The sequence below is a fragment of the Siphateles boraxobius genome, unplaced genomic scaffold, assembly GCF_051911475.1.
Source record: "Siphateles boraxobius isolate OS27281-9 unplaced genomic scaffold, OSU_SipBor_1 8, whole genome shotgun sequence".
Classification (NCBI taxonomy): Eukaryota; Metazoa; Chordata; class Actinopteri; order Cypriniformes; family Leuciscidae; genus Siphateles; species Siphateles boraxobius.
Window position 1 is genome coordinate 15,886,604 of NW_027509208.1, and position 26,672 is coordinate 15,913,275.

At 37.3% G+C, this 26,672-nt stretch overlaps 1 protein-coding gene across 1 annotated transcript; it reads left to right on the forward strand.

Moving 5' to 3' along the window:
* Positions 1-3,707: 3,707 nt before the first annotated feature.
* Positions 3,708-26,517, forward strand: LOC143728958 (desmoglein-2.1-like). The gene is made up of 14 exons (XM_077219913.1): positions 3,708-3,826; positions 5,506-5,628; positions 9,378-9,533; positions 9,899-10,040; positions 10,149-10,318; positions 10,416-10,550; positions 11,219-11,404; positions 11,789-12,237; positions 22,762-22,904; positions 23,620-23,841; positions 24,374-24,613; positions 24,702-24,829; positions 24,936-25,205; positions 25,543-26,517. The coding sequence occupies exons 1-14, from the start codon at positions 3,773-3,775 to the stop codon at positions 26,515-26,517; spliced, it is 3,393 nt and encodes a 1,130-aa protein (XP_077076028.1). The 5' UTR covers positions 3,708-3,772.
* The last annotated feature ends 155 nt before the right edge of the window (positions 26,518-26,672 follow it).

Sequence of the window (26,672 nt, forward strand, 5' to 3'; positions counted from 1 at the left end):
TCATGAGAAAAAAAAGGTAGAAACTAAAAGTACATACTGTAATTCGAACAAATAAAGCAAGACACCTGCTTAGCCTTTCTGCTGAAATTGCAATCAGCAGTGTTTGAAAGGCACAAGGCTGAAATCTATTCTGTTTTGAATGTGTGGTTCACAGTTTTGACAGCAGTGTGTTAGCATTTGAACAAAGTGCTGTAAATCCACAGTGTTGTGCAGATTGTGGTTAAAGTCATGGGATAAGTGTGTAGAGTTTTGAAAACTGTGTTCAAGCAATGAAAAACAAACTAGAGTTTGGTCCACATGAACTGCTGCTGGGCAGACTGTAGTTAGAGTTTTGCACATGTAGCTCCAGTTGTGCTCACTGTCGTTTAGCAATCGAAAAAAACTGTATTTAAATTTTTAGAACATAACAATTCTTTAAGGTAAATGAAAATTAGCAGTTTGCTTCAATAGTCTATAGTAATATACGGAATTACAGTAATGAGAAAAAATGTAGAAACTAAAAGTACATACTGTAATTCGAACAAATAAAAAACAAAGACACCTGCTTAGCCTTTCAGCTGAAATTGCAATCAGCAGTGTTTGAAAGGCACAAGGCTGAAATCTATTCTGTTTTGAATGTGTGGTTCACAGTTTTGACAGCAGTGTGTTAGCATTTGAACAAAGTGCTGTAAATCTACAGTGTTGTGCAGGTTGTGGTTAAAGTCATGTGATAAGTGTGTAGAGTTTTGAAAACTGTGTTCAAGCAATGAAAAACGAACTAGAGTTTGGTCCACATGAACTGCTGCTGTGCAGACTGTAGTTAGAGTTTTGGACATGTAGCTCCAATTATGCTCACTGTCGTTTAGCAATCGAAAAAAACTGTAAGAACTTTATTACCTTTTGATTTACTTCTTTGGGAATGAGACATTTGTACCAGTCGCACTGAGACATTTCAAATGATACTAAACATGTATAAAAGTGCATGATAATTGTTCACATTAAAACAACCATGAGAGTGAGAGAGTGGGGGTGGAGGGAGAGATGTAGATTAGAATGATTCTGGGGTGAGACTTGCAGGATTGTAAAATATATATATACATGAATGGTGCACGAGAGTGAGTTCAAATGGTAATTTTCAGCAGGGTCCTTTTTCCACTCGAGGAGTGATCGTTTCTTAACTAGTTTTCCAGTCTTACAACTTTCAACATGGCTGCGACATCATCTTCTCGTGTGGAGAACGTGCTTGTCACAGACAACCGGCCCACAGTGATTACGAGTGTCCATCCGGCTCCAACGTACCTGGTGCAACCGCAGCAAATGTACTACATGGTCGAGCTGCAGCCCAGCACAGTACTGCTCGCTGAAAGGCCCACCATGGCAGTCGGACAGAACTTTAACTTTTTTTTAAACTATAATTTTTATAAATGTTTGATATGTTTGACTATATAAAAGACTACCAAAATACAATAAACCGTCATTTTTATGTCATCCAGTGTAATGTTGTATCTGTCCGTGGGCAAATGTCAACCAAAACATTCCTGTAGCAAAACTCGACTGCACAAGTTTGGTCTCAGAGAATTCAATTGGGCAGTTTTGTTTTAATTGGCGAGAACAACATGTAGACACAGAGACAACTACTTGAAATATCCACGGTTTTCCGGACAAGCGTTTTAAAATTTGGGTGCTGGTTTTGGGAACTGCCACTCAAAAGAACTGAAAAAAATCATATCAAATAATAAGGCTGTGCTTCAAAAAATCCTTATCTGTCAGTTTGACTGAGTGAGTAAAAAAAAAAAAAAGTTATCCATCAGAAAAACAATGAATCGCATGGTATTTTAATGTGACATTGATATCAAAAAATATCTGAGGCAAGTCAGCCTCGCTCTGTTCAGATTCAGAAAATTTTCTAAATTTCTTTGTATTTCACTGTAACAATATTAAAAACATTTCAGATACCACTCTCTTGTGGTCAGCTCTTCCAAGCCATTGGAAGACTTCAGCCATTATTTTTAAAGTAACTGAAAAAAACACAAATGTCAGGGCATGTAAAAACTTCTTCAGGACCCCAAAATACCCTCAGGACCCATAGGGTTAATGAACCATATCCTGATATGCTTTTTACACAGGCACTTTAACGTAATTTTATCATCTTTTTTTATAGCCCAATATTTTTTTAAATAGCCCAATATTTTTTTAAATGACAGAAATGTGTGTGTTTGTGTGTGTATGTATGTGTGTGTGTATGTGTATGTGTATGTGTGTGTGTGTGTGTGTGTGTGTGTGTGTGTGTGTGTGTGTGTGTGTGTGTGTGTGTGTGTGTGTGTGTGTGTGTGTGTGTGTGTGTGTGTGTGTGTGTGTGTGACCGCGAAGACCACAAGTGTGACTTTTTTTGTACAACCACTTAGTATTTTCAAATCATGCCCTCAATGTTTTTCTGTGTCCATATACCAAGTGCAATAAAAGTCACAAAGTTCCGTACTGTAACGGTTTCTCTGAGACAAGGCAGAGAGAGAATACAATTGCACACACACTTTAATGAAAAGATTCCACAGGATCATCTATGTAGACAAGAACAAAATCATCACAAAACAATGATGAGCAAAGACCAATTAAAAGGCAAAAGCTTAAATACACAAAATCAGTGGTAATTAAAGACAGGTGTAACTATTGACGGTAACTATAACAACTAATAGGACAACAAGGAGAGATAGAAGCAAACAGGAAGAGAACACTGAAACAATGAGAACAGAGAATACACTTCAACATAAATGTCCATTCAAAACAAAATACACAGCAGCGAGATCATGACACGTTCCGATTAAATGACACGTTCATGAAACGTTCCAATACTCTGTACCATTCCGATTAAAATTTCAAAAATGTTAAATTTATAGGGCGAATACCGCAAAAGGTCTTGGGGTGGCCTTAATGATTTTGGCAAGTTGGTTAAAGTGGTTGAAAAACAACTGAATTTTGACGAGTAAATAAATGTTGAAATAAAAATTGTCAATAAATCAATAAATTGTCAGTGGCAGGTAACTTCATAAGGAACTGCTACTTAAAGCAAACAGGTTTGAACTGATGTGAGTAATCCAAGCTCTATTTGATTCAAAACAAAGACAGACGACATTTTTAATGGCTTTTTACCTTGGTAAAAATAAATGATCTAAGGTGTTTTTCTTCAGAAGTCAATGCCATAAATGGGTCAAGGTTCTTTATGTGCTGTATTAACTGACATTACTCACGTTAGTCAGCCACCACAAAAAATAATTAAAAAAAACCCCTGAAGCTATTGTGAAGTACAAAAACATGTTATGTTGTTCAATGTTAACCCCTCCTGCTAATTCCTTAGAACTGGACTGATTGTCACGTTACAAAATAGGGTAATTAACAATGAACGTTTTACTTTCAGTTTCATTTATTTCATTCATTATGTAATACAAACTTTCAAACTAAACAAACTAAACCAAACATTTAAAGAAAGAAACATTTAACTACATGTGATGTAACTTAGTAAAAATAGAAAAATAATTCATGTTTTTTAAGGGCTTTATGGTGTTCTTTCTTTACCTTTAGGCAGGAACAGAGTTTCCCTCTCTATCATAATTAACATTGTCATTCCTCAACCTACAAAGGGTGAAAGAGACACGTGATGAGGCTTTACTTTAGGGGCGGACAAAAATATGGTTTGAGCCTTATATTTTTGTGTTGCAAAAGAAGAGTGCGCATACCGTTTGAAAAGCCATTGACGACACTCTTGACATTGATAGATTTCTTTCAGTTCTTCTAGAAGATGCTCCCTCACTCTTTGTTGGCTCAGACATTGCTGCTGCTTCTCACAGTGCAGGTATGTAAAAAGAGATGGATGTAATCATTAAACTGTTTAGCTTATTGATTTGTTTATTTGAAAAAATAGACAAATTGAGTATGTTGTGAAAGGTTCTCAAATGTGACGCATGTGAATATGCTGCAGTGAAAAGCATCGTCTTAATCACTACTTTTTGTAACACTTTATTTTAGTGTCTTTGCATTTACATGTACTAACTATAGTAATTACAATAAATTATGCATAATTAAATACAACTAACCCTGAACCAAACCTTGACCCTGACCCTATAGTAAGTGCATGTTGTTAATTTATATTATTCAGTACTTAAATGTATAATTACATTGTAACTAATATATAATTAACACCTTAAAATAAAGTGCAACAGTATTTTTGTCTTTTATTCTTATAAAAAATATCTAAATATTACCAAAACCAGATAAATTTACCTGAGAAGAAAAACTGCACTGTTAATATTTAACAGAAAAGGCATAAATGCTGCTGTTAAAACCTAAAAATTGTGCTAACACGAACCGTGCGCTAACATGAACTAACAACGAACAGTTTACTAACATTAACAAAGGATCATAGTGTAACAAATGTATTGAGCATTGTTAATCAATGCATTAACTAACCTAAACTAATGCCCCCTTTTTGTAAAATGTTATCAATAATATTATATTTTAAAAGACACATAATACATGTACATTTATTGTAAAATATTGTCAAATATGCTTTTTTAGTTTAAGTAGAAAAGTATGTAATAATGAAAATGTATATTATATTTAACAAAGCAATTGAAAATGTATGAATCCCTGTATACTTCATAAGGGAAAGAAGCACTATTCTGTTTGCTTGCAATTAAATTACATTTAGTGACTTTGTAGCCTTTAGTATCACATACATCAGTATATTGTACAGTAACAAACGGATTTTAATACCTCAAATAGGTTGGTATATTAACATAATATAAGAATTGGTATAGAAAATGTTTCACTCCGAAATTGCTAGTATCAGCAAGAAACGTATTGAATTAAACTTGAAATTTTCAAGAACCGAAATTGTATTAATGCAAAACATACAGTAATCTTTGTTTTATTTACGACTTCAAAAAATATTTTTTTTCAGTGCATATACAGATACCAAAATGCTATTCCGTAATGACTGTAACATCACTGTTTTTATGATTATGATTTTTGATTAAACCTATATGCCAATAAAGTAATAAAAAAAGTAATTCAAGCCCAGCTGCAAGTCGTAATATCTTAATAGAAAATAAGTTATAATAATAGATATAATAGAATAATAATAGAAAATATATGTTGTTTGAAGGATTTAGATAGTTTTACTGTAAACAAGACAAAAGGGCTGATTAAAGAAAGTCATACTCTTTTTCATTTGGAAGTCTGACATGAGAGTCTCACATACAAAATATTAATATAGCATCGAATGTTGACTTGTAACTGTTTTGTTAGGATACAGAATAGGTGAACCATCTCACATTTTACTACTTGCATACACAAAGTTGCATTACTAAAAAAACTACACAATCGTTTATCACCATTAAAGAACATAGCAATTAAACCTAAAAACCAGGCCACAATTAAAATTAAAATAAGATGGTATTTTAAAAAGTGTTATGGAGCAAATATTATTTGTTGTTATGTGTTAAGGCTTTCTTTTCTTTTATCTTTTAACAGATCCTGAGAACTGGAGATTGTTGGAAAGTTCCAAAGAAGCAGCGTCATAAAAGGGAATGGGTTGTACCTATCAAAAAGATTACAGAGAATGTGGACTACAGCAATGAGCCCTTTATCAGCAAGGTAATAGAAACAACTTACAATACAGCATATCTCTCCACTCGTTGCACGTACTGCATATTACAATGCCGGCTTTGATAATAATATTCAGTTATTCAAGTTATAATCAAGTTATTCTGTATACTTACTCAGTAAATCAATTTCTTTATTAAAAAATAAAACTGTTATACAGCCAGTTGTCAGCACTTTCCATGAAAAGGGTATACCTTTAATACAATACCTTTATTTTTTAGTGGAAAATAAAACTATACAAACTAAATTATATGACCTGTTTTATTTTCCAATCATTTTAAATTAAGCTTGTTACAAAAATTTAGGACATGTCCAATTATTTTTTGCTTATTTTCAAGCAATACGCATTAAATCGACATCCAAATTTCAATAGACAAAATTAATAACATAATTTTTTTTTATAATAATAAAAAAACAGGGTTACAGTCAGTGGCGTAGTGTCTGGGCATGCAGGGTATTTACGTGCAAATGGGCCCGGGCCATTTGGGGGCCCGCCGCCCAATAGAACGAGTGGATGTATTAATAATTTGTGGCCATAATAAATATATATTTCTTGTATGCATGTCATGTGCAGTAATTTCTAATTTCTCTGTAATTTCTTGTGTGCATGTGTTTTTTTTTGTTGTTGTTTTTTGCAATCCGCGGGTGCTGTGGAACTACCCAGTCATTTTTTTTTAATGATGCTGCACTACGAGCAAAGGTTTCATAGCCACAAATTAAAAAAAGAAAACAGTGTGTAAGAGTTTATTGTTGCTTCAGCGCAGCAGTCATTTTTTAAAACAGAAGCTAATAACAAAAAATATTGCAGAGCACCATGTCACAGAATATTTTTCATTGAGAATGCACAAAGTCGTGAATTAAACACCAAGGACATCGTGGATGAATTTGCTGAAAAAAAGGCCTGGAGAATCCAACTGAAATTTCTAGGTTTGTGCTTTTACATTTTGGGCTGCTGTGTCACGTTCGTTTGTATCCATGCAGTAGTTTATTATTGACACTAACTGAGCCTTGGTTATTTTAGACTTTTTTGTTGTTACATTCTGGGGTGTGTTTCCTGTACAACGACGTAACTCGATGCTTCACGAAATTAGAAATAGTAGGCTACGATGCATCTTTGGAGAAATCAACTAGTTAGTCACGACTGTTTCCCGAAACCATATTGTCGCAAAGTGGTCGTTCAACCACCTTGGTTTATGACGTGACGCACGTGGTGGCAAAATAACTTCTTTTAAGGAAACTGTTTAAGATCTAATTAATGCTAGATGTTTTGATATAAATTACAGACATGGCATCTGAGGACTATTTCTCATTTTTCTCAGTTATTTCGCTTTATTTCCAGACTCAACCATAGGCTCATTCTTACATAGTACAGCATGTTCGCACATGCGCACTCTTCAAAAACGGTGCTTTAAATCTCTTGACAAGCTAAAAGACGTAAATTACATTTGTATGTAATCTAAATAAAAAACACGGGTTGTACTGAATGTCAGCTTGCTTATTTTGCTCAAGATAAGGATTTATTGAGTCCACATGTCAGGTAAACTAGAAACTCTGCTTCTAAATAAGTTTGCGATGCTGTTTGCGAATGTTCGTTGGAGTGATGGCTTCGGGAAACACCAACTCATTGAACTATGCTGAAAACGACAGGACTTGCGACCATAGTTGGCTAACGATGCTTTTGCGAAACACACCCCAGTTTGGCCTTGATCTTCCATTGCGGTTCAGTGCTTTTCTACAAGCCTGTCAAACATCAACGCTGATCACTGTGCATCTTTTACAGGATTCATGGCTTCCTTTGTAGTCAATTCAGCTTTTATTAGGGTTTCTAAAACCTAGTAAAGCTGGTCAACCAGGGAAGTCCTGCTAGTTAAGCTAGCCTGGGGTGCGTTTCCCGTACAATGACGTAATTCGCTGCTTCACTACCATAGTACGATGCATCGTTGAAGAAATCAACTAGCTAGTCACGACTGTTTCCCGAAACCGCATTGTCGCAAATTGGTTGTTCAACCATGTTGGTTAATGATGTCACGCAGGTAGTGGAGTAATAACTACTTTTAATGAATCTGTTTGAGATCAAATTAACACTAGATGTTTTACAGACATGTCCTCTGAGGACTATTTCTCATTTTTCTCAGTTATTTTGCATTATTTCCAGATTCAATCATAAGCTCTTTCTTACGTAGTAGAGCATGTACGCACATGCGCACTCTTCAAAAATAATGCTTTAAATCTCTTGACAAACTAAAAGACATAAATGAAACTTCTATGTATTCTAAATTAAAAATATAGATTGCACTGAATGTCAGCTTCTTATTTGGCTCAAGATAAGGATTTATTGAGTCCACATGTCATGTAAACAAGAAACTCTGCTTCTAACCACAGGTCGAGAGCTGTCATTTCAACCACACAACTTTACGATGCTGTTTGCGAATGTTCATTAGAACTATGGTTTCGGGAAACACAGACTCTGAACTTTGCTGATAATGACAGAACTTGCGACCATAGTTGGCTAACAAGCTTTTGGGAAACACACTCCTGGTTGTGAAAAGTTGTTGGGTAGTGTCTTTTTTATGGTATTGTTTGGTATGGTATTTTTTTATGCTACAGTGAACATCTATAAATGTATCTTTGATGTACTTGAAGGACGGGGTTAGGGGGGCCCATATACATGTGTTTGCATATTGGCCCGGGACTGACTTGCAGTGAATTTACTTTAAAACTTATTTGGTTACACTTTATTTTGATACTCCAATTCAGACATTGTACTAGCTATAACTCATATGACATATGACTGGAGAGGTGTAAATGTGTGCAGGGAGAGACTCACACTGAATGGGGCTCGTTTGCACCACAAAACAATAGAGACAATAGACTAAATAGATGACTCAGAAGATGACTAAACATCAGTTTGCATTTTAGAGTCTAATCAAAATAAAGTATTTTGACATGATCTTGAAAAGCATTTAACTAAATACAGAGTTTTAGACTTATCATTTTCAGATTTTAAATATAAAATGGTCACACATGTGGCTTTAGCTGCAGTGCATTTCTAGATTGCTCCAGGGCCAACTTCCATTTTATTTTCATGAAGATGTTTCATAAAAATAAATTTCTAATAACTTTACAAAACTTTGAAGCTATTTAAAAAAAAAATATCATTATGAAAATAATTAATTCTACATTTACAATAAACTACCAGGTGTCAGCTTTCAAATGAGATCATACTTGTGCTTTTTTTCTGGGTATTTTTCAAAAGTGGGCTTGCAGCTTAACAGGTTAAATTTTTTTTGAAAACAAGGGGTTAAAGAAATTAAAAAGAAATGAAAGAAATTCTTGTTTGATAATATTTTCTTACAGTAACAGTGTTGAGGCTTGGTGAATGCAGTCAAGTTTGTTTATAAAGTTTGTGCGCTAGTTTGTGAAAATGTAACTTTTACCATTAAACTTTAGAAAATTCCAAACTGGTGATACTCTTTGGGCTTTACAGTTTTTAGGGATTTTACATTTTTGTAATGGGGTAATTGTTAAACAGTACTTTATTAGTAAATTATTAAGACACAGCTAAACAAGTTTTGGTTATTAAAATCAGTTAATTCTTGGCCATTATAAATTCTTAAAATCATGAATGATTTTAATTATTATTGAATTGTGATTTTAAACTTTCCAGGTTTTAGGACCATTTACACTTATCTTTAGTAACAGTATTCTAACCTGAATTATTGCAATATGATCTTTCTCAGATGCGATCAGACATTGACCTGGACATGCCGCTGCGCTACACTCTAAGGGGTCCAGGAGCTGACAGGCCCCCTGTTGGTCACTTCATAGTAGATGAGTACAAAGGGTTCATTCGCATTATACAGCCTCTGGATCGTGAGGAGAGAGAAAACTACACCGTGAGGATCATGAACACACAATATTTAAGATACAAAGCATATAAGCAAATAGTGTGTCATGCTGTAGACCGAGACTATAGCTGTCACAAGGGCTGTATATCAGTAACTTTCAAGGTTTTAAGTAAAAACTTGATTTTAAAAAACGGATTTGTACTGTTTGTTGGTTTCAGATATCTAGCTCAAAACTCTTTCTGAAAACTAAATGGTAAAATTACAATATCACCAGATTTTTGCTATAGTTGTTAAAAAAAGTTGCTCTTGGTTTCTGATCAATTCCAGACAGCCTTTTCAAGTTAACAAGAAAGTATTTTTCATATACAAAGTCATATCGTATATAGAAGCCTTGTTCTATTTTTATCTTGTAGCTTATTGGCACTGCATGGTTCTTTAACAACACCATTGCTGAAGATAATATTAAAGTAAACATTGCCGTGGAGGACCAGAATGATAACTCACCAGTTTTCAACAAGCCAGAACGAAGCAGTGTTTATGAGGGGTGTCCAGTTGGTGAGCCTGCCAATGCATTGACATGGTCAACCATTGTCTGATTTTCTGCAATTAGGGATGACCAATCCTTCACCTTCAATGTATTTTTTATTGTTGTGTCCTTTCCAGGAACTTTTGTAACACAAGTTGTGGCAAAAGATGCAGATAAGGCAAACACTCTTCACAGTAAGATAGCATACACCTTAATCAAACAAGAGCCAAATAATGGCCTGCTTTTCTTTGCTGTGAATAAAGACAATGGAAAAATCTCTGTGAACAACCCAACGCTTGACAGAGAGGTATTTGCTTCCAGTTATACTATATATATGTGTGATTATGAGTCAGTTTCTTTTGCCAAAGAGTCAAGATGGATTCATTTCCTATTCTGTTAAACAGGAACACAGCTCTTATGTTCTTACGGTGCAAGCTGCTGACATGTATGGAAGTGCTCAAGGAAATTCTGCTACAGCTTCTGTAACTATAGACATCCTGGATGTTAATGACAATATTCCTACTTTGGAAAAGGATGAGGTGACTATATGCATTGGCTAATATAAATAGTCAGAAGGTCACAATTCTGAAATTAAATGTGTTGTTTTCTTCATACCCTTGTGAAAAAAGAAGTGCACTTAAATGCATTGAATGTGCACTTGTAGTGTACTTCAAACCTTTATAGTATATTTAAAACAAACTGTACTTGGAGGTATAATATTGATAAAATAAAATGCCACTTAAGCGTATTTAAAAAAAAGTACAATATCATCACTATCAGTACATTCGGCACTAACTATATTTTATAGTTATTTTTAAGACAATTCATAGTTCTCATGTGACACCCTTATGCATGTGAACCTGGAGGGCAAAAACTGGTCTACCAGTTTTTTTTCAGGTTTGTACTAAGCACTAAAATGTTGACATTTATATTAAAAGACCACATTCAGCATACTCCTTATCGAAAAAGCATACTATGTACAGGCAAGCCAATCAGATGAACCCAGAATATAAAACGCGATGCACAGTTTCACGTTAAGTGTTTTTTTTGCTTAACCATCTATAGCGCATTGCATTCATATTCTAAAATATACTCCTTTTTCTCAAAAGTATTCCTCTTAGACTTTTCTTTATTAACTTTAGTATAAGATAATGTTTAATAATAGATGGTTATGGGAACGAGTGTGAACTGTTTTTTCTGGTTTTAGTTTTCAGCAAGTATTGAAGAGAATGTGGCCCCCATTGAGGTTTTAAGGATCCAGGCACTGGATATGGATGAAGATAGGACAGACAATTGGTTGGCCGTTTTTGAAATAGTCTCTGGAAACGAGGATGGAAGTTTCACTATTGAAACTGATCCGAGGACAAATATGGCTATTTTGTACTTGAACAAGGTCAGTGCTTATTTTGTTCACAGTTCTAAGAAGATCATGTGACGGAACCAAGGAGATCAAGTCTAAAATGTTGTGAGGGTGTGCTGTTTTAGTGTGATGTACACATCACATGTTATTTACATATATTTATTACATGGTTCGTATTGAGTAACCAAATGGTAGCACTTAATTTTACAGTTCTGTTCCCCATGTACATGTACTTATTATAGTAATTACAATAACTGGGTATTAACTAGGTACTAACCCTGAACCTACCCCTAAACCTAACCTTAACCCATGTACTTACCTTATATTAGCCAGTACTTTCTTAGGTAAGTACACTGTAAGTACACGTAAGTGCACGTACTGTCAAATAAAGTGCAACCCCTTTTTTCTCTCCTTTAGCCTGCTGACTTTGAGTCAGCATCTGATATGAACCTAAACCTAGTTGTTGCAAACAAAGCTCATCCAGGAGCACCTTCTGGAGCCAGTGATGCATCTGGAGCTTCTGGAGCCAGTGATGCATCTGGAGCTTCTGGAGCAAGTGGTGCATCTGGGGCTTCTGGAGCAAGTGGTGCATCTGGGGCTTCTGGAACTGGTGGTCAATCTGGAGCTTCTGGAACCGGTGGTCAATCTGGCTTTTTTGAAGGAAACGGTAAACCGGGCTCCAGCGTGTCCAAGCAAAAGGCATACTTAGTGAAAATCAGTGTGAAAAACAAAGTAGAACCCCCAAAGTTCCAGCCAAAGGTCAAGCCTATATTGGTATCTGAAAACACCAAAAGTTCTATTCCAATAGTAATTGACACCTACACTGCTGTAGAAGAAGACACAGGGAAAACAGCAGAAAAAGTCAAGTGAGTGTTTTCAAGAATTTCTTGGTAAAACAACAACAAAACTGTCAGTTTCAAGATTTGACAATTTTTGAACAAAATGATCTGGTTAAATATGCAGTACAGTACCTGTCCTACACTTCAAGGGGCCCTAAGCAAATTTTGAGAAGGGGCCCCCATTGAAACGCAGCCTGAGACGTCACTGCTGGTGCGACCGTAGGTATAAGAGGGTGCCTGTTAGTGGTGTGCCTTGAAGCCAAATACCTCATTCATTCAGAAAGGCACGGATAATGGCTTCACAACAAATAACAAATAATTCTGCCTAATAATATTCATCTGAGGCTGACACAGTCACTCCTCGTGTTTGCTGGATAAAAGGTAAGTCAGGGGAAAGCACGATATTATACATTAACTTCCAAAATCATTACACAATAATGAGTGTATAAACTGAATGAGTGAATGGAATTAGCCCAAATCAAATAGCTGTGTTGCTGTTGGCTCTCCGTGTGTGTCTCTAAAATCAGAGCTTGGCAAGAGTAAATCAACTAAAATACTACAGCATACACATGTTGTACGATTTGATATGTATATTTAAATTATTTAAACCTTGTACGAGATGCATAAATGAACGGAATAAGCACAGCAAGATCGCAAATCAAACAACCGTGTCCCGTCTTAGCGTGTCTCTCAGAAACCAAACAAGCTCTGACAAGAGTAGCCTAATAATCAGCTAAGATATATAGCCTGTCCATTTTCTACTACTTGATATGTCTATTTAAATGTTTTAAACGTTGTATGATATGATTGGCTACATATTTCTCTGTCTCACTCTATCTCTGAGAGGGGATTTATGCTCGTACATTATTTAGAATTTGTTCAGATTTGCATTTGTATGCATTGTAAAAGTTTTTATTTTATTTTATTTCTTTCAACTTCCATGTTCAATTATTATATTTATTATTATTATTACTGTTTTAATTATAGCTTTTTTAATCACGACAGGTTCCTGCGTTGAGACTCAAACTCGGCTTACTCAGCACAATCACATTACACGTCAAAGCATTTAAAAAAAAACACTTCAAAGAAGGGAATGCGTGCTCTAACAGCTTAGACTCCATAGAACTAGCTGCCGGAGTCACTATTCCCATTCTATAGGTATGCACCAGAGGCTGTAGGTTACATTATTCCATTCGGCCATAGCCCAAGCTGCACGCACACTGACAAGGGAAGTACCGGCTAACATCCTTCCTGTCTTCCTTGGACAGCTGTGTAGAAAGTCTCAGCCCACAAGCAGCTCAAGGACTTGGTATTACATATTATGAATACCTAAAGGGAATACGTCCAATGATTAATAGAATATAAATTCTGGCCTGTCTTCTGGGGGATGTAAAGTATCCAATCTACCCCTAATACACCACCAGGGAGGCTAAATTTGCTAACTCAGTAGCGAAGGCCAAAAACCTGTTTGCACACAGCACCTCCCCATAAGGAGGCCTCTAATGAGAAAGAATTTCTAGCAGGCAATAACCTTTCACACCGGATTTTATAGACGGGGACCGGGAGTAGATACTCTGCATAAACCCTCTGAGCGAAGGGGAGAACTCTAGCTCAACCTCTTACTGCTGGTGAGCAGATGCCTTAGCATGAAGTCTAACCTAACCTAACTAGACTCTGTCCACTAACAGTTCACCAAGGAGGCTCACAGGGAGCTATACACACTGGAATCACCTGTATAGACAGAGCTCTAACGAGTGGAGGCCTCAGGATAGTGACTCTAAAAACAAGAGAAGGCCCAAATACACTCTATGGTATGACAGATCTATCAAGGAGGCTCAGAGTGAGCCATACAACTCTAGACATTATCCAGGCCAGGCAATGGGGAGTGGAGGCCTCAGCAGAACGACTCTCTAAAATGAGGGGAGGCCTAAAAACATGCTGTCATAAATACCATCTAGCCAAGGAGGCTGAATAGAGTCATTCACATTGGTACCATCATCTAGACTAAGCTCTAAAGATCAGAAGGATAGCCTCATCAAGGAGGCTCTCAGAGACCCATACAACTCAAAGTGGAGCTCTGTGGAGTAGGCTTTAGCAGGATGACTGTCTAGAGTGAGATGAGACCTAGAAACACTCTACCCTAAAGAAATTGATGACTACAGTGTACTACAGACGCCCTCTTATACTCACGGTCGCACCAGTTGTGACGTGTAGGGCTGTTGCCAACCAATGACATTGTCGCGTTTAGACACATGCTTCAGACACCAGTCAAACAGGAGGTGTTCCCCATAGGGTCCTAGGATGCAGTGCGAGTTCCCATTTGAAAGGGAACTACACACAGCTGAAATGATTTTCCAAATGCTTGATTTACTAATGAAACTATAACACAATAACTATCGCTTACGGAAGCTAAAGCAAACAGACAGAAAATACATTGATAATTCTCTATCTTTAGAATGGGCATTGTTTTTAAAGCACTTGACAGGACTCCCATGACAGCTTGCATGACTGAACAGCAGTGGTGGTAAGTAACGAAGTAAAAATACTTCGTTACTTTACTTAAGTATTTTTTTTCGGGGATCTGTACTTTACTTGAGTATGTTTTATTTGCATCTACTTTTACTCTTACTCCACTACAATATTAAAGACAAAGTTTACTTTTTACTCCGTTACATTTCCCCATCCCCACTCCAAGTATTTAATACACTGGCTTTCCAAACCAATGAAAAACTTGGTTTTATTTTAAAAAAAGAACGCACGAGCTCTTTGCCAGCATACGCTCACATAGCAGTCAGTTCGCCATTGTGGAAGATGACCGCAGAAACAGGTGAAGGTGCAGCTCTGGCCAGCAATGACCCAGAGATTCCCGCTTACACTGTAGGCCCTATCTTGCACATCTTCTGTTTGATGCAGCTAATGTTATGGAACATGTCTATTGCAGAGCTGCCAACTCTCACTCATTCAGACTCACGCAATCGACACTTTCCACACGCTCTCACCACACATCCATTTTCTCACGCAGAGAAAAATCGCGCAGCAAAGAGGACATTGACACCGACAGACAGGACAGAGTGGGTTACTTTTGATATGAAATAAATTCTCAGCTCTCAGATTCTGTCAATTTTATTACGAAATTCAAACAATAAATACCGTTTTGGAGCTTTTAAATGTGATGTGACAGATAGCTAGCGCCTGCTATATGGGGTGCCGTTAATCTCTTTACTACTAGTTAATTGTAAATAAACACAAATGAACAATAATAGGCTACCTATTATTGTTGAAAGATACAGTAAAACTTACCGAAATGTATATACCTTATACATAATATCCAGGCGCGGATTAATGCACAGGCTTACGTAGGCTGCAGCCTAGGGGCCCCACGTGTTCAGGGGGCCTCGGATTGGCCAGACTTTTTTTTTTTTTTTTTTACTTAAGCGCGAACCAGGCACGGCACGGCGCCGGGATTCCAGTTTTGATGGGCCAGACGCCCAGACCAATTGTGAACGTTAAATTAAAAACGTTATCTAATCACTTTTTAACCTAATAAAAATTACTCACTACTATACTGTTAAATTATCTGAGACTATACATATAGATTTGAATAGCTTGATGCTCTTTAAATATTTTGTTGCATTGTAAAAAGGTTTCGGTGCATAGGACAGACCTATCCGCGATCGCTCTCCGTGGACGTGAATTGGTAATCCAATCAGCTGCTGTTGGTCAAATCATGTCAATCATTTTCATTTACATCACTGCTATTGCTGGACGGCATAGTGGCAGAATGGCTGAAAGAAATCATGAAAGTGGAGCACAAAAACGTAAATTACTAAAGTTAAGAGAACAACGGGACCACCAAGATATATTGAAAAAAAATCCTAAATTGACTGGATATTTCAAAGCTGCTGAATCTTCATCCAGTCGAGGACAAGATCCACCTCAGACTGCCGGAACGGAGCTAGCTGAAACGCCTGCAGCTAGCTCATCATGTTTCCTTTATGTTTATTTTATTGTGGCCGTGCGCAATGGCAAAATTTCTTCCGCCTCCCTTTTTATTTTTGTCAAACTGTTCGCTTTCTTCCGAGTCGACTATTAAACGAACAGCTCGCGGGATGATTCGGGTGCTAGGCGTCTTCAGGGCTATCATCGACTCGCGAGGCAGAGGCACTGAGAGGCAGAGTCGCTGAGAGGCAGAGGCGCTGGCGCCCTCCTAGCAACTGCGATTCGGGTTCGCGCTTAAAAACGTCACTGCGACCGCGGGAGATGGCTTTAAAAAACGCAGACACCAAAATCAAGAAATAAATAACTATGGCTAACATTACAAGAAACATCATTGCTCAAGCCATTTTGGTCGCATATGCTCCTGAAATATAATCTGTGCGACCTAAAAATATATTTGGGTGCTGACTACTACGCTAATTTAAAAGGCTGATTTGACGTTTACCTGACTGACAGGACAGCTGTTTCGATGGTTGCCTAGCAACATAAAAAACGCAGCGCACTGCTCGTTCTGTGTTATCGAACCCGAACAATGCGTGTGATCGTCTCCATAAGAAGATGAAACGAACGCTGACAGATTTCTTTTGTAAGCCGTCACCTAAAGAGGTGGAACATGCCAATGTGCACTATATGTGCACTATATATTTATTATATTTTTTACTTAAATCATTAAAATATTATAAAGTTGTTATTATAATAAAAATCACATGTATTTTTAACATGTAATAATACCAACTGACAGGGCTCTCTGTAGCCTATGTTTACAGAATTAGGTGAGATTTTCTTAATTTAAAAATTAACATGTATCTACTGTAACAAATATTTATCAAAATGAATCTATATTGAATCAAGATCGGAATCAAACCACAATAATTGAATTGAAATTGTAAAATTTGTATCAAAGAATGGCCTACCAGTCATTGCACCATAATATGCTGTCACTAAACTTAATGAAATTGTTTAGAATTGATGCAAGATGCTTCATTGTCTCTTGACTGATTGCAAATCTAACAAATTCTTAGTTGCAGTATCTAATAATTTGTTCAATTAAAAAGTTGCATATCACTCCCAAAACAATTGATCCGTTAAATTATTAATATTTACAGTTTGAATATTTACTTTTTACTTTCGGTACCTAAGTACGTTTTAAATAGGATACTTTTGTACTTTTACTCAAGTGATGTTTGAATGGAGAACTTTCCACTTTTACTGGAGTCATTTTTTATTTAGGTATATATATACTTTTACCCGAGTATAATTTTTGAGTACTTTTACCACCCCTGCTGAACAGGAATGTGTATATTTATTATACGTTAAACCACGCACAAAAACTTTTTTATTATTGATTTATACTGCCACAAACTGAAAATCACATTTTATCATGGGGCATTTCTAATGGAGCACAGTTGACTCCGGGTTGGGCAAAGAAAAATCAAAATGTATTTTAAAATAAAATACAAAATACCTTAATTTTAAGTGTATCAAAATAAACTACAAAATATAGCAGCCACACCATGTATCAAAATAAACAACTGTATTTTTGTATTTTGAAAATAGGGAGCATGAAATTTCTTCGCATACCTCCCATCAATTGGCCTATTTGGTCTCCCTTCACCATTACACTGACTCGGTTGATTAAGCAAGCAATGTTTGATAGCAACAAATTTCCTCTACCCGAGTCATGTAATACATCTGACATGTGCAACCAGTTAACAGATCAAATATTCACATATCCCTGTGATCTCCAAGATGAAGGTTAGTTTTAAAGGAAGCAAACATTTAATGTTTAACAGTTTGGAATGACACATAAGTTGTATCTTTATTTAGTTACTTGGTGTAAGGTGAAGAAGGGCCTACTTTGCATCTGCAACACTGACTCAATGACAAAACAAAACAAGTCATTCATAAGAAGACCACTGATGGCACCTGTATTCATAGTAACTAGGTTCTAACTAATTCATTATTTTATTGTTAATTATACTTATAATAATATAATATGTGTCAGGCAGTCCTTCATACTTTATCATTATTATTTTTCGTGCACAACTGACGAACTTACATAAGCTGAAAGTAGCAAGCTAACGTTAACTGTGGGGCTGCTGCTTGGTATAATAGTTTTCAAGAACATTATGTAACTTGGTAAACTGTTTAGCCTAGTCTACTAAAATGAACACCAAACTTAAAGATGCAATGTGTAAAAATTTTGAGTATCTATTAACAGAAATGCAATATGACATCCATAACTATGTTTTCAGTGGTGTATAAAGAACTTACTTACTTGACGTCATGTTGATACCATAGCCGAACGCGAACAAACAGCGCTACAGAGCGCGTTTCATCACTAAGCTACCTTGAAAGAGAAGCAGCAGAAAGCTAGAAGCTAGCCATAAACACCGTGAGTAGTGACTTTTCCCTTGTCAGTGGTGTAAAATATGTAGTTGGATTGTTTCATGTAACTTAGTTCTTCTCCCTCGCTGTGTTATGGCTTTGATATGTGGGGATAAATGTGCTGGTTATGTTCGTGAGACAGCTGATTAGTACTCTTGTCATTGACCGTAAAACAGTAAAGTTGCAGGAATCACCAACCCGTCGATCGCAGTCGACAAGTTGATCTTGGAAGCATTTTACGTCGATGGCGAAGAGTTTTCAAAATCAGAGAAAAAGAGCCTATTGTGTGTAGTAAATGGTGTCTAGGGGATGCGGAGGAGCGCGCGCTGTTACAATCATGCCATTTTTGGCGCGCGCACTTTTGGGCTCATGCGGACGCGTCGAACAAGGCTTTACGCTTTAACCAGCTCAGCCACAGTAACAGCTCATATTTAGCCAGCTAAACTTTTACTACCCTGTTAGAAAAAAAATATGTTTGCATATTGTTTCATGTGGTTCTTCTCCCTCGCTGTATTACGGGTTTGCTATGTGGGGGGAAATGTGCTGGTTATGTTTGTGAGACAATCAGCTGATTACTATTATTATATTATACATTAAGACCCTTGATCCTCACCTGACTATGGCTTTGTAAACTTTATCCATGGTGTGGTTTATAATGGACTGTGGTACAGAAACAGTGACAATGTTACACACTCTTGGCTTACTCTGGCTAGGCTATTCTCTGCTGTCTCAGACGACGATATGTTTTTCCCATGTTAGACACCGTAGCTTCTTCAAAAGGGAGGGGTGAGCAGTGGGCTGAGCCGCCAAACCACTAGATGTCGCTAAAAATCACACACTGTACCTTTAACATGAACTGTTAAAAATAATAGCAATTTATGCAAAAAATTCATGGAAAGCAGGCAGCCAACATGTTTCTTATCTTGACCACCTTCTTCCATGGATACATTTTCTGCTCTGATCTCAAAAGGTCTGAAACTACTGAGTAGGCACCAATCAGAGGCCGCATTTTTATGATGTCATCATGTAGACTTCTTACAAAGTATTTTACAGTATTTTAAAACTACAAAAATACAAAACTTTTTTTTTCTGCTCCGTACAGATAGCTTCGTTTGGAAGCATATACCATTATCTGCCACACTGCATGATGTCCAAAACAGTTATAAATATAAATAAAAAGTAAAAACAAAATAAATAATACATTTCTACATGACTCCGCTAAAGATGAATCCACATTTATATGTGTATGTTATAAAAATATGTTTACATTATATAGTGATATGCTACTTAAATAATCTTTGAGAGTTGGCCCCCATGAGGGTTCAGGGGTCCTAAGCGTAGTTTGCGAATAGGGAGGACTGGCACTGATTACAACAACTCAATCAGGTGTGTTAAAGGAACACGCTGACTTTTTGGGACTTTAGCTTATTCACTGTATCCCCCAGAGTTAGATAAGGCATACATACCTTTTTCATCTCCGTGCGTGCTGTAACTCTGTTTGACGCACCCACTGCTAGCCTAGCTTAGCACAAAGACTGGATGTAAATGGTTACAGCTAGCATACTAATCCCAATAAGTGACAGAATAATGCAAACATTTTCCTATTTACAGACATCTTTTAACCGTATAAATAGGCCTACTGAGAACTATATTGCTATATTGCACTGCTACAGTACTTGGGCGGAGTGATAACTGCAGCACCTGAGACGAGCCGTTTCCGTCAACAAAACCAACGTGACTAACTAGCTAGTAGCGGTGAATGGTGATCATGGCTGACTTTGAGGAATTGTCAGATGATTTTTACTTGGTATCAAACCAAGAGCCAGAACCATATTGTTTTGAGCCAGAATACACAGACGAGGAATTACAAACTTTAGTAGCTGATAGACAAGTCATCTAAAAACATAACGGAACACTTACCGCAGCTGCAGGTGATCTACTTTGTCCTGTCTGTGCTATCGATGGGATGGCCGTATCCTTCAGCACACGTTTCATTGTCCGTGTAGCAAATTCCATTTTTATCAAAATAGTCGTCCTCAGTGAAATGTACTGAGCAAGCACGATGGTTCTTGATGATCTCTTCAGGTGTGTTTGGATCAATATCCAGAGCAAGTAAGTTAGCCATTGATTAGTTTTTGGTTGGAATTCTATGAAACATCATGGTATTACCAGGGGCCTCATTTATAAACGTTGCGTACGCACAAAAGAAGGCGTACGCCGCTCTCTACGCAATAATTGGTATTTATAAAAAGCAAACTTGACGGTAAAATGTGCGGTCCTTCACGCAAGCTCTGACCCAGGCGTACACACAAAAACGGGTGAAATGAGAAATGGCGACACCGTCGGCAGATGGAAGAAACACGTGAAAGTGTGTGAAACTGTTGACCGTTGTGTAAAATAAATGGCAATACTGCCTCTCATAAATAAAACGAAGACTTCACAAAGCAAGTCTAATAATTTACAGCCTACATAACACCCGTTTAATCGATCTGCAACAGAAATGCAAATTAACACATAGGGCCTATTTGCAAAAAGAAAAGTGAAATATGTTCTGCAATAATATTGGCATGTTATACAATTCATCCTCATAAATAAGATGGTAAGCAGAACGAAATAATGTACAAAACTGATATTCTCGCCAATGTGTCCGTCTGGCGGAGCAGATTAGATAGTCAGTCAGATAGATAGATAGATAGATAGATAGATAGATAGATAGATAGATAGATAGATAGATAGATAGATAGATAGATAGATAGATAGATAGATAGATAGATTATTTGTCCACTGGGGAAAGTTGTTTTAGTAAAAATGTCTTCATCAGCTACGGAATCATGGTATTCATGCATATGCCATTAGTTTGTTTTATTTTAGATAAAATGACGTATGACGTATGTCTCAACCACTCAGAAAGCTGCTAGAAATTACATTTGCGCTGAACTATTTCCCATTTCCTAGTAGATTATAACCGACATCTGTAGCTTGTCAGATGCAATTAAATGGATGGAAATAAAATGGAATAATCACAATCCGTAATGACGCACAATGGCTGATCTTGCGCTCTTAGAAGATGTGGAAAATGGAAGGATTCGGAGTGAACGCATCTTCAGACAGCAAAAGACTTGCTGGCAAATGAGGCAAATGTCCGACCATTTCTTTTTTATTTCGGCCACAGTCCGATGTTCTGATGCTGCCTACAGCATTTACGGCGTCTGCAACCTTTTGCCACTCAAGTGCCTTTTTGGCATTAGTAATGCCCACACTGTGCCCTCCAAACAACATTTTTTTCCTCTTTTCCACTTCGCCACGATAACTTCTAATTCACATTGAGTGAAGTTACGTTTTTTTGATTTCCTCTCTGTGTTCACCATGCTTTCGCAATCGATGAATACTAACTTGTGGGCGTTTCACGGACTATTTATGGGCAACTATGGGCGTGACATGAAGCCGTAAAAGCTGCGCTACATTTAGAATTGGTTGTGATTTATTAAGGGGAAAATGCGTAGGATGTGCGTGCGCACGGTTTTATAAATCCGAATATTTCTGTGCGTACGCACGTCCTATGTTTCATTCGTACGCCACTTCTGACGCAAATCCTACGCAAAGTTTTATAAATGAGGCCCCTGGTCTCTTTTTTACTATCTAGTAATTGCTCACTCTATTACTCCAACTCTGAACGAACTTTCTGCTCCTCACCACGGATCTCAGGTGGTGCGGTTATCACTCCGCCCAAATAGCAGTGCTTCGCCTTCTGATAATATAGTTCCCAGTATTTATCTGGTTAAAAGTTGGCTGTCTCATATGACCTTGTTATTTGTACACTCTGTGACTATACAAATCACAACATGTAAAAAAATTTATCACAACATGTAAACATGTTATTTTGTCATTTTTTGGGATTAGTATGCTAGCTGTATCCATTTACATCCAGTCTTTGTGCTAAGCTAGGCTATCGGTGGGTGCGTCAAACAGAGAGCACGCATGGAGATGAAAAAGGTATGTGTGGACTTATCTAACTCTGGGGGATACGGTGAATAAGCTAAAGTCCAAAAAAGTTGGTGTGTTCCTTTAAGAAGCATTATTAGACCTTAGTTTTACAAAATGTGATTAACTATTCCTGTAATAAAACCCAAATGTACCAATCAAGTACTGTTCCATGTTTGTTTATAGATATGCAAAGGGATATGACCCTGACAACTGGATTTCTATTAACGTGGACACTGCTGAGATCAAACTCAACAAGTTACCAGATTTTGAGTCTCCATATGTGGTAAATGGGACCTACTATGCCAAGATCCTCTGCATTACAGATGGTTAGTAGGAAGGAACAAAGAGTCAGTACATTATGTTGGGAACCTTTACATTAGCAGTCAAATATTTGGACACACCTACTTTTTTTATTGTTATCGACAATTTAAGAGTACAGTCGCCGCACTTTACACTCTTTTTAATTTCGCAAGTTCCAGGGAAAAGAGAAAACTTTTTAATCTTTTTTGTTTTATAAGGATGTGGATCTGCCAGCTGTTCTAATGTTTTAGTATTTATTCGAAAAAAGTATTTTTGAACTGTTGCCAGATGTTGCAAAAATATATGATTGTATACTTCAATAACTTATTGACAAATCACACTTACAGTGTGGCATATTGTTTAATATAATGACCACGTGATATTGCAGATGAATAACATGTCCTGAAGATGGCAGCATCTTCACATTTATCAACAATAGTTACTGAGTCAGTGATGTTTGGAAGTGTTGTAACCACCTGCAAGTTATATTGTAAAATACCAATTAACATTACTTTTATATTGCATTTAATATAGCAATTTATTCTCTTATTTTTTTTGCTATATTTTTCTTTCTTTTTAAATGTGTTGTCCTTTGTTAAAACAGACAACAGTTGTTCTTTCTCGACAACAGTTATTTATATTTTTGTTATTATTATTTATCATAGTTTTATAATGTTTATATAAAATGTGAACATAAAATATAATTGTTTTTAACAATATGTATCCTCTTGTCTCTTATAGACTTGCCTTCTAAGACGGCAACGGGCACCATTGCCATCCAGGTAGAGGATTTTAATGACCACTGCCCCACTTTGACAAGCAAAGTCCAGACACTTTGCACTGAAAAGGACGCGGTCTTAGTCACTGCAGTGGATGAAGATGCACCACCCAATGGAGCTCCATTCACCTTCAATGTTGTCCCAGGAGGAACTAATGGGAAATGGTCAATCGAGCATTTAAACGGTATCTATCTATCTATCTATCTATCTATCTATCTATCTATCTATCTATCTATCTATCTATCTATCTATCTATCTATCTATCGTCACTGGGGGGTCTTTGTCTAAATATTTTTATATTTTTTTATATTTAACTATTTCTAACAAATAGTCTAAATTGTTTTTAGGTATTTTCTGTTGAAAGAAGTCAAACATACTATTATTAAAAGAGTTGTTCACTCTAAAATTAAAATTAGCCCATGATTTACTCATCATTACTCATGGATGGATGCACTTTTTTGAGCTTTATACTGATGGTTACAATCCACTGTTATAATAAAGCTATGAAGCGTCAGGGTGTTTATATAATATAACTCCGATTGTTTTCGTCTGAAAGAAGAAAGTCATATATACCTAGAATTGCTTGAGGGTTTTTAAATCATAGGGTTATTTTCAATTTAAAGTGAACTACTCCTTTAAGTACTTGTCAGAGGTCTATTAATCGGGATGTCACTGCTGAGTCTGTGTTTGAGATCTACTTTTCTTCTCCTCATCAGATACCACTGCCATCTTCAGGACCCAGGAAAAGCTGTGGCCGGGAGAATATGAGCTGACGGTGGATGTTAAGGACCAGCAGGGGTTGGGATGTCCAGAACCTCAGAAAATAGTGGTGGAAGTGTGTACCTGTACAGCCCAGGGGGGTTGTGACCGAACTGGAACAGGAATGCTTAAGAAGGGGTCAAAATTTGGAGCTGCTGGAATCGGTCCGCTCTTCCTTGGATTGCTTTCATTATTACGTAAGTAACCAAGGTCACTGAGAGATTATGATTTATAGTTATTATGGTGCTGAAATAAATGCTGTGCTGTATTTCTCCTCTGCTACAGTCATCCCACTCATGTTGCTGCTCTGTCAGTGTGGAGCTGCTGCGATGACAGGAGGTTTTACAGACGTGCCCTATGACACTAAAGAGCATCTCATCTCTTACCATACTGAGGGCCAGGGAGAGGACAGGGTAAGAAATCTTATTGAATTATGTAACAGGTGTGTAATGTTATTAGGATTGAGATGTTATTTTTGTCATAAATCTGAATAAATGACAACCATTTTGTCTCTGACAGGATGTTCCGGTACTTGGCCCTGACATTCCTGATGGTCCGATGATTGGTTTTAAATCCAAAGATGTGGCTGGTATGAATTTTGCAGGTGGTCTAGGAACAACATCAGCAGGCTATCTGAAGTCCAATTCCTGGATTTCTGGCGATCGTGGCTACAATGAAATAGGCATGGCATCGATGACGAGAAATGAGAACTTTATGAGTAGAGAAATGGATGGAGATTTTGACGGAATGGTCGTGTCAAAAATGTTCCTGGGTGATTATTATTCACAGGTAATATATACCTACTGGATAATGTGTATATAAACAATAAATCTACATGTCTATCTATCTATCTATCTATCTATCTATCTATCTATCTATCTATCTATCTATCTATCTATCTATCTATCTATCTATCTATCTATCTATCTATCTATCTATCTATCTATCTATCTATCTATCTATCTATCTATCTATCTATCTATCTATCTATCTATCTATCTATCTATCTATCTATCTATCTGTCTGTCTGTCTGTCTGTCTGTCTGTCTGTCTGTCTGTCTGTCTGTCTGTCTGTCTAATCTATCTATGTGGATCACCTATATGTATTGCTTTATGTGTGTTACAGAAAAGCAGAGAATTGGAGGATGGATTTGCTAAAAATGAGCCCATGGTGTATGGTTATGAGGGGAAGGGCTCCCCTGTTGGCTCTGTCGGCTGCTGTAGCATACTCGAAGATAACAATGACCTAGAGTTTCTAAATGACCTTGGGCCAAAGTTCACCACACTCGCTGAAATATGCGGAGGTAGAAAGAGTGAGGTCCCCACTCCTCTTCCTCCCCCTCCAAAACCCGTCGTAGACCGTACCGAGTTGGCGTCTTCATCAACCAATCTTATAAATACAGGGAATATAGTCACTAAACGAGATCTATCTACAAATTCAATGAAAATAACTTCCAACATGGCTGCGACATCATCTTCTCGTGTGGAGAACGTGCTTGTCACAGACAACCGGCCCACAGTGATTACGAGTGTCCAGCCAGCTCCAACGTACCTGGTGCAACCGCAGCAAATGTACTACATGGTCGAGCCGCAGCCCAGCACGGTTCTGCTCGCTGAAAGGCCCACCATGGGAGTCGGACAGAACATGTTCGTGCTGAACAGCGGCCCAGTAGCGGAGGGGGTTGTAGTCCAGGGCACCAACATAGCGCCAAATACCCTGAATCGTGGTGAGAGAATGGTGCTTGTTGACAGCGGTGGTTCTGCTCAGGCTCTCAACACCGGAATGCTGCACACAAGTAATATGTCTGGATCACAATTGTTTTTGGTGGATGGGGGAGCCTCAAACAGTCAAGTCCTTCAGGGGTCACTTCAGAGAGGGCTTGCTGGATCTCAGGGCCTGATGGTCGTAGAAGGACAAGGGCGCCATGTTATGCAGGGGTCCCTCAAAAAAGGTGTTTCCACTCATGGTGGATCTCAAAATGTCTATTATATGGAGAATAAAGAGGGATCAGGTATGGTCCAGGGGGGTCTTCAAAGGGGCATGGTGTCCACCACAGAGTCCATTATTGGTGACGCTGGAATCAGAAATGTTATCAAGTAACAATGCAATAGTATCAAGTACAGTACAGTAACAAATACAGTATCAAGTAACAATGCAACACTAATACAGTACGTGTACAATTGTGAAAGTGTTAGAGGGTTTAGAAAGCCGTAAAAAGTCTCGAAAATCAATTTTTAGCTCATGCATGCCAATCA

Coding starts and splice junctions, on each gene's coding strand:
- LOC143728958 (XM_077219913.1), top strand. CDS start 3,773: ATGCTCCCTCACTCTTTGTTGGCTCAGACATTGCTGCTGCTTCTCACA. Junction 11,405..11,788: donor CTATTTTGTACTTGAACAAG/GTCAGTGCTTAT, acceptor TCTCTCCTTTAG/CCTGCTGACTTTGAGTCAGC. Junction 23,842..24,373: donor GTCAATCGAGCATTTAAACG/GTATCTATCTAT, acceptor TCTCCTCATCAG/ATACCACTGCCATCTTCAGG.